The sequence below is a fragment of the Symphalangus syndactylus genome, chromosome 17 (genome assembly GCF_028878055.3).
Source record: "Symphalangus syndactylus isolate Jambi chromosome 17, NHGRI_mSymSyn1-v2.1_pri, whole genome shotgun sequence".
In the NCBI taxonomy this organism is placed as follows: Eukaryota; Metazoa; Chordata; class Mammalia; order Primates; family Hylobatidae; genus Symphalangus; species Symphalangus syndactylus.
Genome location: NC_072439.2, coordinates 10,025,509 through 10,043,945, shown reverse-complemented (window position 1 = coordinate 10,043,945; position 18,437 = coordinate 10,025,509). Strand labels below are relative to the sequence as shown.

The 18,437-nt window shown below is 52.3% G+C and overlaps 1 protein-coding gene across 9 annotated transcripts in view; it reads left to right on the top strand.

Annotated features, from left to right (window-relative positions):
• The first annotated feature begins 4,499 nt into the window (after positions 1-4,499).
• MIER2 (MIER family member 2) overlaps positions 4,500-18,437 on the top strand; it is a 36,059-nt gene continuing 22,121 nt past the window's right edge. Inside the window, exons 1-3 of one of the 9 annotated variants that reach the window (XM_055247642.2) lie at positions 4,500-4,564; positions 14,069-14,159; positions 15,792-15,934. In XM_055247642.2, coding sequence (XP_055103617.2) covers positions 4,556-4,564; positions 14,069-14,159; positions 15,792-15,934 — 243 coding nt within the window. In that variant the 5' untranslated portion in view covers positions 4,500-4,555. Of the gene's footprint in view, positions 4,565-4,860; positions 6,061-14,068; positions 14,160-15,287; positions 15,386-15,791; positions 15,935-18,437 lie in introns of those variants that run through there. The other 8 variants (XM_055247644.2, XM_055247641.2, XM_055247643.2 and 5 more) reach the window with 8 other exon arrangements.

Sequence of the window (18,437 nt, the reverse complement as noted above, 5' to 3'; positions counted from 1 at the left end):
CCATGTGAGGGTTCAGTGTTCCTCCCTTTGGAGGATGCTGTACCAAGGCACCATCTTGGGAGCAGAGACCAGGCTCTCACCAGACACCAAAACTGCTGGTGCCTTGATCAAGGCTTTCCACCCTCCAGAACTGTGATAAATAAATGTGTTTTTAAAACATATATATAAACTACCTCATCCATGGTGCTTTATTATACTGGCATGAATAGACTAAGATGGTTTTTTTTTTTTTTGAGACGGAGTCTCGCTTTGTCGCCCTGGCTGGAGTGCAGTGGCGTGATCTCGGCTCACTGCAACCTCCGCCTCCCGGGTTCACGCCATTCTCTGGCCTCAGCCTCCTGAGTAGCTGGAACTACAGGCATCCGCTACCACACCCGGCTAATTTTTGTATTTTTAGTAGAGATGGGGTTTCACCGGGTTGGCCAGGCTGGTCTCGATCTCTTGACCTCGTGATCCACCCACCTCGGCCGCCCAAAGTGCTGGGATTACAGGCGTGAGCCACCGCGCCCGGCCTTGTTTGTTTTTTTAAACCTTTCAAAACGTGACTCATGTTTTGTGGCACAGGTTAGGTCTCCAGGAAATAGACTTCGAGACAGAGATGATGTGCAGAAATATTGTGGGGGTTACCCTTGGGGTCAACACCTGTCAGAGAGTGAAGGAGGCAGGGCTGGAGGGAGGGAGGAGCGAGCTGAGATAACCAAGCCTCCTCCAGTCCTACAGGAGCTCTGCAGCCTCATGGTTGACCCCAGTTGGTCGCAGGTGCCTGGGTCTTTATAGATCTGTACCAACCAGTCGCTGATGTGGGCCGCCCCTCAGAGGGATAACTGACCCTGAGCAGAGGGGGACGTTAGTGCTTGTGTAGGGGAGGGTTTGATGACGCACCCAGCATCCACTACAGGCCGCCACATGCACTACTCACAGCTCCTCCAGTATCCTGTGAGGCCTCTTTTTCTAGCGAAAATTTGCAAGAAGGACATTGCTTGGGTGAACTACAGCGCCCCCCGCCTCCCCGCCTCGGGGCTGCAATGGATTCATCACCCCCAGCTCCACCACGCAGTCTCCATCTGCTCCAAGAGGCGTAGCGATGTGGTGACCTGGACCCTCATGCCGGGACACCATGCCTCTGTCAAACTTGAGAGCTGCCCGGTGACCATGAAAACCAGGCAGAGAAGAAACAGGGAGCCTGTAGTGGAGGCACATGCAGGCATATCTCCTCCAACGTGAGGTGTCCGCTCAAACCACTGTGCCACGGCCAGGGGCACCCTCTCCAGCCTCTCCCCTTAAGCTCTCTGTTCAAGATTCACTGCTCTTTATTTTCTGAGTTTTACTTCCTTTTATGCTCATGGAATAATTGCAAGAATGAGTATAGTAGAAAGCCTCCATACCAGCCTGGTGCGGTGGCTCACGCCTGTAATCCCAGCACTTTGGGCGGCCGAGGTGGGCGGATCACGAGGTCAACAGATCGAGACCATCCTGGCCAACATGGTGAAACCCCGTCTCTACTAAAAATACAAACATTAGCCGGGTGCGGCACATGCCTGCAGTCCCAGCTACTCCGGAGGCTGAGCCAGGAGAATGGCGTGAACCCGGGAGGTGGAGCTTGCAGTGAGCCAAGATTGTGCCACTGCACTCCAGCCTGGGTGACAGAGTGAGACTCCGTATCAAAAAAAAAAAAAAAATTTACACAGGTTTATCTTTTCTGGCATTAACTTTTTTTTGTTGTTGTCGTTGTGGTTTTTTTTTTTGAGACGGAGTCTTGCTCTATCGCCCAGGCTGGAATGCAATGGCGCCATCTTGGCTCACTGCAACCTCCGCCTCCCGGGTTCAAGCAATTCTCTTGCCTCAGCCTCCCGAGTAGTTGGGACTATAGGTGTGCACCACCACGCCCGGCTAATTTTTTGTATTATTTTAGTAAAGATCAGGTTTCACCATGCTAGCCAGGCTGGTCTTGAACTCCTGACCTCGTGATCTGCCTGCTTCGGCCTCCCAAAGTGCTGGGATTACAGGTGTGAGCCACCGCGCCCGGCCTGTTTTGTTTTGAGATGGAGTTTTGCTCTGTTGCCCAGGCTGGAGTGTAGTGGCGCGATCTCAGCTCACTGCAACCTCCGCCTCCCAGGTTCAAGTGATTCTCCTGTCTCAGCCTCCTGAGCAGCTGGGATTACAGGCGCCCGCCACCACACCCCACTGTGGCATTAACATTTCTGAAGAATACAGTCCCTCTTTTGTTTAACAGAATATTCCTTATTTGGGTTTTTCTGAAATTTCCTCATATGTAGATATGGGTTGTGCATTCCTGACTGGATTCAGTGATGCCATGTCCTGCCCTGGACACCACATCCAGGTGCACATGGTGTGCACCTGCCCTTTACCAGGGATGCTGAGTTTTATCACCCGCCCAACAAGTGGCCTCATTTCTCCACTGCGACTAACAGTCTATGGAGACAGACTTTCAGATCTTAAAATATCCTTCACTTTTTTTTTTTTTTTTTGAGACAGGTCTCACTCTGTTGCCCAGGCTGGGGTGCAGTGGCACAATCACTGCTCACCACAGCCTCGACCTCCTGGGCTCAAGAGATCCTCCCACTTCGGCCTCCGGAGTAGCTGGGACTACAGGCACATTATCGTCATGCCCTCTAATGTTTAAAGTTTTTTTTTTTTTTTCTTTTTTTGAGACAGTGTCTCACTCTGTTTCCCAGGCTGGAGGGCAGTGATCTTAGCTCACTGCAACCTCTGCCTTCCCAGGTTCAAGTGATTCTCTTGCCTTAGGCTCCACAGAATAGCTGGGATTATGGGCACTCGCCACCACGCCCGGATAATTTTTGTATTTTTAGTAGAGACAGGGTTTCACCATGTTGCCCAGGCTGGTCTCAAACTCCTGACCTCAAGTGATTCTCCTGTCTCCACCTCCGCAAGTGTTAGGATTACAGGTGTGAGTCACCGTACCAGGCCACAATACCCTTCTCTTCACCGAAGTCCTCATTTGACATCTATGTGATGATTCTTGCCAAGCCCTCTCGTAAGAGTCTTCCCTGGTTGTGCCAGGCGGACTCAAGCCCTCGTCTTCGGGCCCCTCCACCTGCTACAGCACAGCACCTCACTCTCTTATCTGTTTATGCTTCTCCCTGCTTCACAGGACCTCTGGCTACCCAGCACCCAGTTGAAGACTGCATGAGATATGTGTTTAGTTCACTGAATGACTGAATGAATAATAATAAACGAATAATAAAGGAAGGAACCAACTGTTGAACAAATCAGTGAGGACTCTTCAACACGAGGGCCAGAACCCTCAATCTCAATGATGTAAACCAAAAAAGGAGTGAGGGTAGACCCCTCCAGAGTGGTTCTTCTATCTCTTGGTTGGTGAATTCTCAGAGAACTGAGTAATGCTTTTGCATCAGGAATCAAGGCTGGTGCATGTCAAGTTCTCACTATTCATTGGCTGATCACTGGGAAACAGGAACGAGGCTCATTCCTTTCTTCCTGGTCCCCAATTCCCTTCTTTCTGGTCCCCAATTCCCTTCTTCCTGGTCTCCAATTCCCTTCTTCCTGGTCTCCACTCATTTGCGCAAGCCACACATCTGGAGGCCATCCTTCACTCTCTCCAGCTTCCCTCCATCAGCGAGTCTTGTGGTGTTCACCTTCCCAAGTCTCTCTGCACTCTGGTCCAGGCCCCACAGCTCCCACCTGGCCCCTGCCTCTTCACGCCCCACCCCTGCTTCCTATCCTCTCTCTGCATCGTGCGCCCCGAAGATTCACGCACTTATCCGTCTCAAATTTAAAGTGTGGCGAGTCCTTGCCTTCCCATCCTCCACTCTAAACGCCCTGAAGACAGGCGTTAGGGCTGTCTTCTTCAAACCCTCCCCGGGAGCCTAGCACAGGATCAGAACGTGCACGTGTTCCACAAATGTTCAATCTGCGAAACAACGACGGACTGCAGAGCCAAATGGCCCTGGGGTCAAGCCCACCTCCCTGCCTCCCGCCTTGGGCTCTCCGGCGCGGGGCCGCCGTTTCTAAAACCTCTCCGACTGGTGCGCGTTCGCAAGCTCCCCAATTGGTTCTTCCGCGCGCTAGTTTGCTCATCACGGGTGCCAAAGTGCAGAAAGTTCCAGAACCACGCCGCCCGGACACCAATTCTGGCTCTATTACTGACACTCTGGGTGGCCCGTCGCCCTGGGCCTCAGTTTCCTAGTGTGCAACGTGGGGTGTTAACAGCGAGCAGCCGAGAGATTGGAGAGGTCACACGGGACCACGTGGTCCCCACGCAGGTGTGATTATCAGGAATTCGTATTTTTATGGAATGCAGTCTCCTCCGCCAAGGCCAAGGCCAAAGTCAGGGTCCAGCAGAGACGGCCGGGAAGACACCGCAAGCTCGCCAGAAGCCGCCGGCCACGCTCGGCTACGCGCCCGCGCCCGCGCACCTACTACGCGCCCGGCTCGCTCTCCATCCCCTCCAGGCTCCGCCCCTGCCCCGCCCTCCAGGATCCACAGCCAATGAGTGCGCGGCTCCTCATCCGGGGATCCCGGCGCGGCCACCGCCTCCCGCGCACACACGGCCATGGCGGAGGTGAGTGAGCGGGCCGGGGGAGCCGGCCCCCCGCCCCCGCGCGTCCGCGCCCCCCGCCACCGTGGCTCGGCCTCGCCGTGGGCCCCAGGGACGGAGAGCCCCGCTCTGGAGCTCTGATGTCGGCCGGGGCGCCTGGCCTATCCGGGGCCGGAGGGGCGCGGGGCTCCGTCGGCGGCCGCCCCCGGCCCGGCCCCCCCCCAACTCCCCCGGCTGCCACATCGCGGGCTGCAGTGCGCATGCGCGGCGGCGCGGGGCGGGCGGGGGCCGGGGTGGGGGAGGGGAGGGACGCGGGGCGGGGCTGGTGTCGGGGGTCCGGTGGGCGCGCGGCCGCGTTCCAGGGTCCGGCTCCGGTTCCCGGCCCCGGCCCCGCGGCACGCAGGCCTCCCCTCCCGGGCCTTTGCCAACTTTGCGGAGAGCTGGGGCCGCCAGGCGCCCCGCGCTCCCCGTCGGGATCCCGGTGGACCCACCGCGCCTCCGCCGCCCGCGAGCCCCCCGGCGGGGCTGGGTCAGACCCCGGGCGGGATTTGAACTCCTGACGCGGACCCGCCTGGCGCAAACTGGGCGCAGGGTGGGTGGGTCTGCTGGGGCCTAGAGAGCGTCGGGGCTGATCTAAGAAGAGTTGGACCAGCCTCTCCCCGGCACGAAGTTACTTCTGGAGCCGCCTCCCTCGTCCAGGAAAGGAGCCCGGGACCCTTTATCTGAAATCTTTGGGGACAGCTATATTTTGGAATCCAGAATTTTTCCGATTTGAGGATCTGTGGGATTTTGGACTGTGATGTTTGATCAAACCCATCTAGGACTGTCTAGGATAAGACACCAGATAGCTTCGTGTCAGGTCAAACCAGGAAGGAAGAAACTTTCGTTTTTGGAGCTTTTTTTGATTTTGGAGTGGTGGATGAGCCTGTGTGGACTTGCTTTCACCTTAGAGGGCCTTGGTGAAGATGGAAAGAGATAATGTAGGTGAAGGTGCGGCGGCTGCGAGGTGCTCAGTCAGTGGGACTCAGTGCATGACTTCTGTGCGCAGAAGTTACGACAGGCGGGCAGACTCAAGAGCTGATCCTATCTCTGGGATAGAGCCCATAGGAAAAGGTGCCCACCCAGCCAGGCACAGCCGCCTCGTGGGAAGCCGGGATTCGACCTGCGGCCTGGCCGTGGTGCCACGTTGCGTGTTTATGTCTTGGCACCACACGAGTGGGCGTTGTGGAAGGCAGGACTGGCCATTCTCTCCCCCTGGTGACGACCTTAGGGGCAGTAACAGGCCTTGTGTTTATGCCAAAGACGGCGTAGGTGTCTCGATGCTAGGCCAGACCTCACCAGCCAGTTCCTTCATCGAGAGTTAGTTCTTCTTGAGACGTTAGGGAGACTGAGTCCCCATGCGGATGGGGACTGGCCTCCAGGGTCGGAGGCAGAAGCCGCGTCTCCCAGTGGCCCTGCAGCGACGTGGTGGTCGAATGAGTTGTGCTCCTGGCATCTGGGCAACACACATGGCCTGACAGGTAGCTCTGTGTCTGGGATGGCACAAGTCAGACTCCCAAGCCAGCCTCCCCCAGAGCTGCCATGTGGCTGTTCTGTCCTGCCCTAGGCTGAGCTCCTTAATGTACACAGCAGCTCGTGGTCCGGCTGCTCCTGGTAACCCTGTTTTACAGTTTGGGGTGGTGCCCTGTTGAGTGAATTTGATTTGATTTTCTAGGGAGGTCCCGCTCTGTCCTCGGCCTGAGGATCTGGGAGTGAATGGAGCAGACAGGGCCTGTCCTATAGGGATGCAGAGTCTGGTCAGAGAGAGACGTGGGTGGGTTAGGACCAACAAGTATGAGGTGCTGAGCGTGAGGACCCATGGCGGGCTCTCTGACCACCGGACTTGTTCTGTGTGGTCTTGGGCAGGCTGCCCTTTTCCTCATTTCTGGAATGGGAAGCTTAATGGTCAACCTTCAGAGCTAGGAGGTCTGATGAGGTCCTGCCACAATGGCTTGTACACAGAAGTTGAATCTTGTGAAGTTGACGATATTGCGCTGTTTTTAACCCGTAAAAGTGGCAATTTGTAACTTTATAGCACGTGATCAGTACTAGCTACTTTATTATGTATCAGTATCCCAGGATAATTATGAGCACCACAGTGGCAGACGGGAATGCTTCATACTTTTCTCAAGGATACTAGATTAATCTTTTAAAAACCTAAGAGCACCATCTTTTGCTCCTGCCTAAAACCCTCCATGGCTTTTCATGGTCCCTGGATAAAATGCTCCTCCTTGCTGAGTCGCACAGCCCTGTGAGGTGGTCCCCACGGATCTGCTGCCTACTCTAGGGCCCTGGGCTCCTGTTTGCTGGTGCACTCTACCCCTTTAGGGGCTGCCAACGAGTGATTCCACCTCGACTCAGGCCCCCCAGGCCTTCCCTGACCCGCAGTTGCAGAGCCCATGCGCCCTGTTTTCTCCTCTCGGTACCATACGTGTCCACTTGTTTGTTATCTGTCTCCAAAACTAGCAACTCCATGTGGGTGGAGGCAGGTGGAACTTGTTTCTCGGGTTAACCACCACTCCACTGCCTTGCTGAGCCCAGAGTGGGCGCCCGGGGAACATTGGTCAGACAGAGGAGTGGGGTGCTGGGCGGTCCAACAAGCTCCTGGCACTTGAGTTGGTGTGGGTGGGAGGAGGTTGTTCCAGTGACACTGGGGAGAGGGCTTGGGGCATGGGAGAGGTAGGTGCAGCCGTCTTGGCGAATGGAACCTGCCACCCTGTCATTTTGGGTTAAGCTTTGAAGGGTGGCCCCTTGTGCTTTCTGGTGCACTCTACACCTTTGGGGGCTGCCCTGGGAGAAGGGCTGGTCTGTGCTCTGCACTCAGGCCTCTGGTGCAGTCTTTATGCTGAGTAACTGGCTGCCGCTTCTGCTGCCTGAAGACCCTGGTGGACGCCTGGGTCTGTGGCCTGTTGTCCTCTGGACCTTGTTTCTAGAACGCTGTTTGCGCTTCCTTCGCTTTTTTTGTTGCCTGGAATACCCTTGGCCTGCTCCCCCTCTTTTTCCTGCTTCCACTTTGACAAAACAGAGGACTTTGTCTTTCCTGGGAGTGAACTCAGAGGGAAACATGCAGTGTTCTCAGTGAGTGAAGCAGAGTCCCTGGGAACCTGCTTTGAGAGTAGATTTGCACCTGGACACCAGGCAGGGGCAGCAGGAGGAAGAAGATCCGTGAAGTCTGTATTCCGTGGTAAGTTCCAGGAACTCAGAGTCGCCTGGAAATGAACTTGGGGATCCCAGGCTGCTCAGGGCCTCTCTGTTGGTGGCCCTTTCTGCCGTTCCCAGCTACTTCCCTCTGTGCCCCCCTCTGCCTTAGCTCTCCTGTTAAATGGCAAGTCACATAAGGGTCAGATCCTCCTCAGACCCTGCAGACTGCCTCTCCTGGGGCCGTATGTTACTCCCTGTTACTCGATGTGGATCTCAAGCCTGCGGGGCTGTTGTCCACTCGCCGTCCAGACTGGGGCCTCACTCGATGTGGTCGCCTGCCCTCCCCTTGTTAGTCCGGCTCCTGGTTGCGGGAGTAGAAAGCCAGCCCCTGACTGAGCAGGAACCGTTTCCCAGAGAGCCTATCCTCCCCCCCTAGCCAGAGGGTCCTAGAGGGGCCGAGGGTGATTTCAGAGGTCACTTAGGGTGCTTTCCCTGTGGCTTCACACCGCGTGTGGCTGTGCAGAGTGGTTGTGGGCTGGTGGCCACCTGCTGTGTCCTGGAAAGACGTGAGGCCATCTCTGTCGGACCCAGGCCAAACCCAGGGCGGGAGGCGTGAGATGCCCCTGCAGCTGCCATGCACTCTGTGCCGCTTGCTTCCGGTCCCTAAGGCCCCTTCCTACTGGGGGCCCTGCTGGCTCTTCCCTCTGTCTTCTGTTTGCCCTCTGCCACCACGGAGCTAAACTTTCTAAAGCTGGATGGGTCGTGTCACTCTCCACTTAGAGCTTGAGGTGCTCCTTGGTCCTTGGCACCTTGTTGCTGGAGTCACTCCAGGGCCAGTGGCTGCCCCAGCTCCCTTCCATGGCTTTGCTGTACATTGCTGTACAGTTGGCCCTTGAACCTCACGGGTTTAAACTGCATGGGTCACTTATACATGGATTTCCTTCCATCTCTGCCACCCCGAGACAGCAAGACCAACCCCTCCTCTTCCTCCTCAGCCTACTCAACGTGAAGATGATGAGGACGAAGACCTTTAGGGTGATCCACTTCCACTTAACGAATAGTAAATACACTTTCTCTTTCTTACAGTTTTCTTAATAACTTTTTCTGTAATTTGCTTTTTATGTGAGAATACAGTACATAATACAATATATAAAATATGTGTTTATCAACTGTTGATGTTATCAGTAATGCTCCTGACCAACAGGAGGCTATTAGTCAAGTTTCGGGGAGTCAGAAGTCATGCATGGGTTTTCACCTGTGTGGAGGGTTGGCACCCGTAACCCCGTGTTGTTCAAAGGTCAACTGTACTAGCTGTTGTGCTCCCCAGTAGCGTGACGGGCCAGAAAGGGTTTGCAAGCCGCTGGCGTGAGCTCCACTTTGTAACTGCACCACTTAACCTGCTGTGTGAGTTTGGGTAACCGACTGTCTCTTTGAGCTTGTTTCCTTGTTTTTCTTATGAGGGGAATGATTATACCACCTGTGAGGTTTTTTCTTTTTTTTTTTGAGACGGAGTCTCGCTCTGTCGCCCAGGCTGGAGTGCAGTGGTGCAATCTCAGCTCACTGCAAGTTCCGCCTCCCGGGTTCACGCCATTCTCCTGCCTCAGCCTCTCCAAGTAGCTGGGACTACAGGCGCCCGCCACCACGCCCAGCTAATTTTTTGTATTTTTTTTTTTTTTTTTTTAGTAGAGACGGGGTTTCACCGTGGTCTCAATCTCCTGACCTCATGATCCGCCTGCCTCGGCCTCCCAAAGTGCTGGGATTACAAGTGTGAGCCACCACGCCCGGCCTGAGGTTTTTTCTTGAGGACCTGTGAAGAAGTATTGAAATTCTTACTACACAAGTTTTTAAACTTCATTACATACTTTAATCTACTCTTTTTGGCAACAGCTTTACTGAGGTATAATTCATTTACCATGCAGTTCACCATTTTAATGTGTCCAGTTCAGTGGCTGTTAGTATATTCACCGAGTTGTGCAGTCACCATCACAGTCAATTTTAGGACATTTTCATCACCCCAAAAGGAACCCCACACACCTTGGTGGTCACTCCCCAAACCCCAGATCAACCCCCAGCCCCTTTCCACTAGGAATCCATTTTCTGTCTCTACGGATTTGCCTGCTCTAGACATTTGAGATTAAATGAGTCATACAATGCGTGGCCTTTCATGTCTGGCTGTTTTCAGGAGCATGAGTCTTTCGAGGTACGTCCATGTGGTAGCGTGTCAGTGCGTCCGTCCTTTGCCCGATTGCCAGTCCTTTGTTTTGTTTTTGTCAGCTGATGGATATTAGGACCCTGACCTGGGTCACATGGTTAAATACTATTTAACTTTTGGAGGAACTGCTGGACTGTTTTCCAAAATGGCTGCACTATTTTAACATTCCCACCAGCGGGGCACAGGAGAGTTCCAGTTTGTCCACGTTCTTGCCAACACTTATTACTATCTGTCTTTTTGAACACAGTTTTTATTCTCTGATTAGGAAGTGGTATCGTAGTGTGGACTTTGCTTGCTTTTCCCTGATATTACATGGAGCATCTTTTCCTGTGCTTATTGGCCATTTGTCTGTCCTCTTTGGAGAAATGTCTGTTCAGATCCTTTGCCCATTTTTCAATGGGATTATCTCTTCCTTATTGAGTTTTAAAAGTTCTTTATACTGAGAACAAGTTCTTTATCAGATAGATGATTTTTCAGATATTTTCTCCTATTCTCTCAGTTGTCCCTTCACTTTCTTTGTAGCATCCTTTGAAGCACAAAAGTTTTTAATTTTGGTGAAGTTGTTTATCCATTTGGGTTTTTTTTTTTTTTTTGTCACTTGTGATTTTGGTGTCTTATCTAAGAAACCATTGCCAAATCCAAGGTCACAAACTTTTTTTCCGCCACATTTTTAGACTCAATCAAAAGATTACAAATATTTATCCATATATTTTCTCCGAAAAGTTGTATGGTTTTAGCTCTTATATTTAAGGCCTTTGATCCCTTTTGAAGTAATTTTTGCATATGGTGTGAGATAGAGGTCCAACTTCATTCTTTTGCACATGGATATTCAACTGTCCCAGTACCGTTTGTTAAAGACTGTTCATTCCCCCATGGAACTGTTTTGATACCTTTGTTGAAATCCAATTGACTGTGAATGTGTGAGTGTATTTCTGGATTCTCAGTTCTAGTTCATTGATCTTTGTGCTGTCCTTATGGCAGTACCACACTGTTTTGATTGCTGTGGCTCTGTGGTGAATTTTGAAATTAGGAAGTATTGTTTCAAGATTGTTTGGGCTGTTTTGGGTACCTTGAGCTTCCATATGCTTTTTGAAATTGGCTCGTGGGTTTCTACAAAGAAGCCAACTGGGGTTCAGATAGAGACGGTGTTGAATCTGTCAATCAGTGGAGGGTGTTGCCGTCTTAATGTTGTCTTCTCAGCCATGAACGTGGGATGCCTTTTCATTCCCTTGGATCTTCCTTCCAACACTGCTTTGTTCACCCAGAGTACTGTACACATTTCACACTTCCCTTGATGCTATTGTAAATGGAATTGTTCTTTTTGTATTTGTTGCTTTTACATAGAAATAAAATTGATTTTTATGTATTGATTTTGTGTACTGCAACCTTGCTGAACTCACTTTAGTTTGAATAGTTTTTTAGATCATGTCACTGGCACCAGCACAGAGATAGTTTTACTTCTTCCTTACCAATCTTTTTTTTTGTTTTGTTTTGTTTTTTTTTTTGAGATGGAGTCTTGCTGTATCGCCAGGCCAGTGGCACGATCTCAGCTCACTGCAGTCTCTGCCTCCTGGGTTCAAGCGATCCTCCTGCCTCAGCCTCCCGAGTAACTGGGACAACAGGTGCCCGCCACCACACCTAGCTAATTTTTACATTTTTAGTAGAGACAGGGTTTCACCTTGTTGGCCAGGATGATCTCCATCTGTTGACCTCGTGATCTGCCCGCCTTGGCCTCCCAAAGTGCTGGGATTACAGGCATGAGCCACCTCGCTCAGCCTTTTTTTTTTTTTTTTTTTTTTTTTTTTTTTTTTTTTTTTTTTGGTGAGATGGAGTCTTGCTCTGTTGCCCAGGCTGGAGTGCAGTGGCACGATCTCAGCTTACTGCAACCTCCGCCTCCCTGGTTCAAGCAATTCTCCTGCTTCAGCCTCCTGAGTAGCTGGGATTACAGGCACATGCCACAATGCCTGGCTAATTTTTTTGTATTTTTGGTAGAGACAGGGTTTCACCATGTTGGCCAGGCTGGTCTTGAACTCCTGACCTCAAGTGATCCGCCCACCTGGGCCTCCCAAAGTGCTGGGATTACAGGTGTGAGCCACCGTGCCCGGCTTCCTTACCGATCTTGATTCTTTTTATTTGATGCTTTTACGCTGACTACACCATCCATTTAGCATGAGAGGCGAGAGTACACGTTGTTGTGCTCATGGTGTGAAGGAGAAAGCAGCCTTTCCCCATTGAGGGCAATGAGAAATAAGGGTTTTTCCGAGATGTTGTCAGCTTGAGAAGGAAGCTCCCTTCTGTTCTGAGTTTGTTGGGTATTTTTCATTATGAAAGTATGTTGGAGGCCGGGCGCGGTGGCTCACGCTTGTAATCCCAGCACTTTGGGAGGCCGAGGCGGGCGGATCATGAGGTCAGGAGATCGAGACCACGGTGAAACCCCGTCTCTACTAAAAATACAAAAAATTAGCCGGGCGTGGTGGCGGGCGCCTGTAGTCCCAGCTACTCGGAGAGGCTGAGGCAGGAGAATGGCGTGAACCCGGGAGGCGGAGCTTGCAGTGAGCAGAGATCGCGCCACTGCACTCCAGCCTGGGTGAGAGAGCGAGACTCCGTCTCAAAAAAAAAAAAAAAAAGAAAGTATGTTGGATTTTGTTGGATTGGGTATGTTGAGATGATCTTGTGTTTTGTTGTTTATTTTAGTGATGTGATGTATTATATTAATTGACTTTTGAATGTTAAATAGACCTTGCATCCCTGCGGTAAATCTTACTTGGTCATGGCTTATAATCATCTTTATATGTTGCTGGATTCAGTTTGCTAGTATTTTGTTGAGGTTTTTGTGTTTATGTACATGAGAGATGTCGTGGCTTCTTGTGGTGTCTCACACCCGTAATGCCAGCACTTTGGGAGGCCGAGGTGGGTGGATCACTTGAGGTCAGGAGTTCGACACCAGCCTGGGCAACATGGTGAAACCCCATCTCTAGTAAAAATACAGAAATTAGCTGGGCGTGGTGGTGTGCACCTGTAGTCCTAGCTACTCGGGAGGCTAAGGCAGGAGAATCACTTGAACCTGGGCAGCAGAGGTTGCAGTGAGCCAAGATTGCTTCACTGCACTCCAGCCTGGGCAACAGAGCAAGGCTCTGTCTGAAAAAAAAAAAAAAAAAAAAAAAAGAGAGATATTGAACATTGTGATAATGGTAACTTATAACGGTTTTGTTTGCCTTTTTTTTTTTTGAGACGGAGTCTCGCTCTGTCACCCAGGCTGGAGTGCAGTGGCGCTATCTCGGCTCAATGCAAGCTCCGCCTCCCGGGTTCACGCCATTCTCCTGCCTCAGCCTCTCCGAGTAGCTGGGACTACAGGCGCCCGCCAGCACGCCCGGCTAATTTTTTGTATTTTTAGTAGAGATGGGGTTTCACCATGGTCTCGATCTCCTGACCTTGTGATCCGCCCACCTCGGCCTCCCAATTGTTTGCCTTTTTATAAAAAAAATTGAGGTAATTGACAAACCATAAAATATGCCCATTTTAAAGTTTATAATTCATTGATTTTTAGTGTATTCACGGCCATGCAATCATCACCTCTATCTGATTCTAAAACATTCTGTCATTCCCGAAAGAAGCCCTATCCCCGTTAGCAGTCACTCTCCCACTGTCTCTCTCCCAGGCTCCTGGCCCCCACGAACCCCCATTCTGTCTGTGGATTGGCCTGTTCTGCACGAGCCCCCATTCTGTCTGTGGACTGGCCTGTTCTGGACTTTTGGTATCAGTGGACCCTACGCTGTGGCCGTTGGTGTCTGGCTTCCCTCCCAGCGCATGCCATTCTTGAGCTTCATCCAGGTTGCAGTGTGGGTCAGGATTGTAGGCCTGTGTGTGGGCAGTTTTCAGTGTCACATGATGCATGTCCTGCCCTGGGCGAGAACGCCTCCACCCCGTGAGTGGTCCTTGGTGGGAGGCGGGGCGAGTGGCGGCCACATGCGTGTGCTGCTTCTAGTGCCCCCCAGCCCTCAGAGGCGGAGACAAAGCCCCTTCCCCGGTCACCGGGGACTGGGCTCTGACCAGCGCTTGCTCTTGGCTGCCACACTGTGATGTCCAGAAGAAGGTTTTGGGCCGGCTGAGCTAACCCTGCCTCTCTTCCTTCGCAGGCCTCCTCGCTGGGGAGGCAGAGTCCTCGCGTGGCCTCCTGCCTCGAGCACAGCCTGTGCCCCGGGGAGCCGGGCTTGCAGACAACAGCAGGTACCTTCCTCCCTCCTCCCCCTGCTCAGGTCCGCCAAGGCCTTTGTAGCTGTGAGAGACAGAATGCCTGCTGGGCCTGGCTGAGCTGTGGACTGGCACACTGGCTTCCAGAGTCCAGGGTGTCCCAGCTCCCACCCGTTCAGATGGAGCTGTGGGGCAGAGTGGTCAGGACTCCATCTTCATGTTCTTTAGCAGGGGCAGGGAGCCCAGGTGACCCAAGACCATCCTCAGAGCCCAGCACCCCCAGCAGAGGACCTGGGCACATGCCTGCACCGAGCTGAGGGCTGCCTCATCTTGCCAGGATGTTGGGAAGGGGTGGCTTGCTGAGGGAGCCGGGGCTGAGAAGGTGGAGGGTGGCGAGGCAGGCAGCACCCCGGGTTCCCTGCACCTCCCTGCGCTGCTGCTCGCCCGGTGGGCATCAAGGTCCCATGCCCGCCTGCCAGCCACCTGTGTTGGGCCCAAGGGGAGGAGCTGACCCTGTAGGGCAAGGGTCTCTATGACTGTTCTTTCTTCCCTTGGCTGGGCTCCTTCCGCGGGCCAGGTGTGGGGCTGCATCTCTTTCCGGTGTCAAACTAGTCCCCAGAGAAGGCAGTGCCATCCCTGTTTTCCCTCACGTGGCTCCTCCGAGGATACGGTGGTCACTGAGGGTCCGGGCTTTTCCCTCACGTGGCTCCTCCGAGGATACGGTGGTCACTGAGGGTCCGGGCTTTTCCCTCACGTGGCTCCTCCGAGGATACGGTGGTCACTGAGGGTCCGGGCGCACCCAGGCAGCTCCAGGTCATTCCCTCACTCTAATGAGGTGCCTGCCGCCCGGGGTCCTCTGTGCCCTGCAGCTGCATGTTCTGTGCATGGGCTGTGTGTGGTGCACACCTGTGTGCCCAGCCATACAGGCTGTGTGGCTGCCCTAGAGGCCTCCTGCCCCGGACTCCCAGGCCCTCAGGCCCCCAACCTTGGGCTACACTGCTGTCTGGATTGATTGAGCCCTAGCTATGTCCTTTGTTTGTTTAAAAACTTGACCAACTGGAGAGTAAACATGAAAGGAATGGTGACACATCCCAGTTCTTTTGGGGAAACCCTGGATCTGATGACAGCCGCCAACTATAGGGCCACGTACATTGCGTGGCTTCTTTATGTGGCGCTGCAGACGGAGCTTAACGGACTGGCGTTGTCGAGCCCCCACTGGTGTGGTCCCTGCATGCTCCTTGATGCTGTACTGACCTGTGCAGGTGAGGGTTCAGCGTCACCCCCGTTTCGAGAGTCATGGAGCCCAGTGTGAACCCAGCTCCACTGAGTCCTGCTTCTCCTTCCACCCTAACGAGATGGGTGTTGGTCTCTTTCTAGTCCACGTGCTCCCCAAATCCTCGCAGGCCTCTCTGTGTTCAGGAAGACAAGCGGTCTCTCAGAAAGAGACACACCCCCCCAAAAAATCCTTGGAATTTGTATGTGCAGCTCACCAGCCGTGCTTCTGTGTGCATTAGTCGTGGGGTGTCCTGTTGGGTTCCCTCATGAGGCTGATCCTGGCAGCATGCAGAGGGCCTCATCCCTAGGGCTTCTCCAGGCGTCAGTAGTCTCGGCAGGATGGTTGGGACAGGCGAGGCAAGGTGCTCACCTGGCCTGCTGTCTTCTCCGCAGTGGTGTCCGTGGGCTCTGGAGACCATCAGTTCAACCTCGCAGAGATCCTGTCACAGAACTACAGTGTTCGGGGGGAGTGCGAGGAGGCCTCGAGGTGCCCAGACAAGCCCAAGGAGGAGCTGGAGAAGGACTTCATCTCCCAGGTACTTGGCCAAGGTGATCCTGCCCCTGTGTTGAGTGGAGCCCTCCGGGGTAAGCCTCATGATTTTTGTGCAGCTCAGATTCCACATTGGTAAGTGCTGAATTGCACATCTTTTTGCAAAGTGCCAGATGCTGTCCTAGGAGCTGAAATTCAGTGGAGACCAGGTCTTTCATGGGGCTCTCTGAGCAGCACGGTGGTCAAGGATTAAGCCAGCTGTTCTGAAATCTTCTGGTCTCAGGACCTGCTTTGTACTCTTAAAAATTATTGAGAGTTTCGGGCTGGGCGCAGTGGCTCACGCTTGTAATCCTAGCACTTTGGGAGGCTGAGGCGGGCGGATCACCTGAGATCAGGAGTTCGAGACCAGCCTGGCCAATGTGCTGAAACCCCATCTCTACTGAGAATACAAAATTGCCTGGCGCGGTGCCTCACACCTGTAATCCCAGCACTTTGGGAGGCCGAGGTGGGCGGATCACGAGGTCAGGAGATCGAGACCATCCTGGCTAACATGGTGAAACCCTGTCTCTACTAAAAATACAAAAACAAAATTAGCCGGGCGTGGTGGCGGGTGCCTGTAGTCCCAGCTACCCGGGAGGCTGAAGCGGGAGAATGACGTGAACCCAGGAAGTGGAGCTTGCAGTGAGCTGAGATCCTGCCACTGCAGTCCAGCCTGGGTGACACAGCGAGACTCCGTCTCAAAAAAAAAAAAAAAAATTATCGAGAGTTTCAAGGAGCTTTGTTAATGTGCTTTATCTATTGCTTTTTTATTACATGAAAAGTTAAAACTGACATTTAAATTGGCCGGATGCAGTGGCTCACACCTGTAATCCCAGCACTTTGGGAGGCCAAGGTAGGCGGATCACCTGAGGTCAGGAGTTCTAGATCAGGCTGGCCAACATGTTGAAACCCCGTCTCTACTAAAAATACAAAAATTAGCCGGGCGTGGTGGCAGGCGCCTATAATCCCAGCACTCAAAGGACTGAGGCAGGAGAATCGCTTGAACCCAAGAGGCGGAGGTTGCAGTGAGCCGAGATCGGGCCATCGCACTCCAGCCTGGGGGACAGAGCAAGACTGTGTCTCAAAAAAAAAAAAAAATTGACATGTAAAAATACTTATTTGCTAACTCATTTTAAAATGAGGTGAGATCGCGCCACTGCAGTCCAGCCTGACTGACACAGCGAGACTCCGTCTCAAAAAAAAAAAATACAAAATTAGCCAGGCGTGGTGGTGCATGTCTGTAGTCCCAGCTACCCAGGAGGCTGAATAAGTCAGTTACATGTTAATATAAATATTTTTATGAAAATGAAAACTGTTCCAAAAGAAAAAAAATTAGAAGAATGAATTTTTAGTTTTCCATGTCTCTTTGAATGTAGAAGGAAATATGAAAATCCAGCTTCTGTCTTTTTATTTTTTTGAGATGGAGTCTTGCTTTGTTTCCCAGGCTGGAGTGCAGTGGTGCGATCTCGGCTCACTGCATCCTCCGCCTCCTGGGCTCAAGCAATTCTCCTGCCTCAGCCTCCCGAGTAGCTGGGACCACAGATGCGTGCCATCACGCTCGGCAAATTTTTGTATTTTTAGCAGAGATGGGGTTTCACCATGTTGGCCAAGCTGGTCTCAAACTCTTGACCTTGTGATCCGCCCACCTCGGCCTCCCAAAGTGCTGGATTATAGGCGTGAGCCACCGCGCCTGGCTAAGGTTCTGTCTTTAAAACATTTATTTATTTTTTTTTGAGACTGGATCTCACTCTTGCCTAGGCTGGAGTGCAGTGGTGCAATCATAGTTTACTGCAGCCTCAAACTCCTGGGCTCACGGGATCCTCCTGCCTCAGCCTCCTGAGTAACTGGAACTATAGTCTCACACCACCACGCCTCACTAACTTTTTTATTTTATTTTTTTGTAGAGTTCTTGCTATGTTGCTAGGGTTGGTCTCAAACTGTTGGCCTCAAGCAATTTTTCTACCTAGGCCTCCCAAAGTGCTGGGAGTATAGGTGTGAGCCACTGTACCTGACCCAGTTTCTTTTTTTTTTTTTTTCTGGAGACAGAGTCTCGCTCTGTTGCCAAGACTGGAGTGCAGTGGTGCAATCTGGGCTCACTGCAACCTCTACCTCTCGGGTTCAAGTGATTCTTCTGCCTTAGCCTCCTGAGTAGCTGGGACTACAGGCGCCCACCACCATGCCTGGCTAACTTGTATTTTTAGTAGAGATGAGGTTTTACCATGTTGGCCAGGCTGGTCTCGAACTTCTGACCTCAACGTGATTCTGCCACCTCGGCCTCCCAAAATGCTTGGATTACAAGCATGAGCCACGCCTGGCCAGTTTCTGTCTTTTAAGGGAGACATTAATCTGTTGTGATAGGCTCTTATGGTTGAAGTACAAATATAGCCTCAGCCAGATCTGTTGTTGAAAAAGGTAGGAGTATTTCACAGCTTTTCAGATAATTGTGGGTATTCTTCTTTGATGCTACAGCAAAACCCATCAAGTGATAGTTTTGTAGAGAGTAGTTGTGG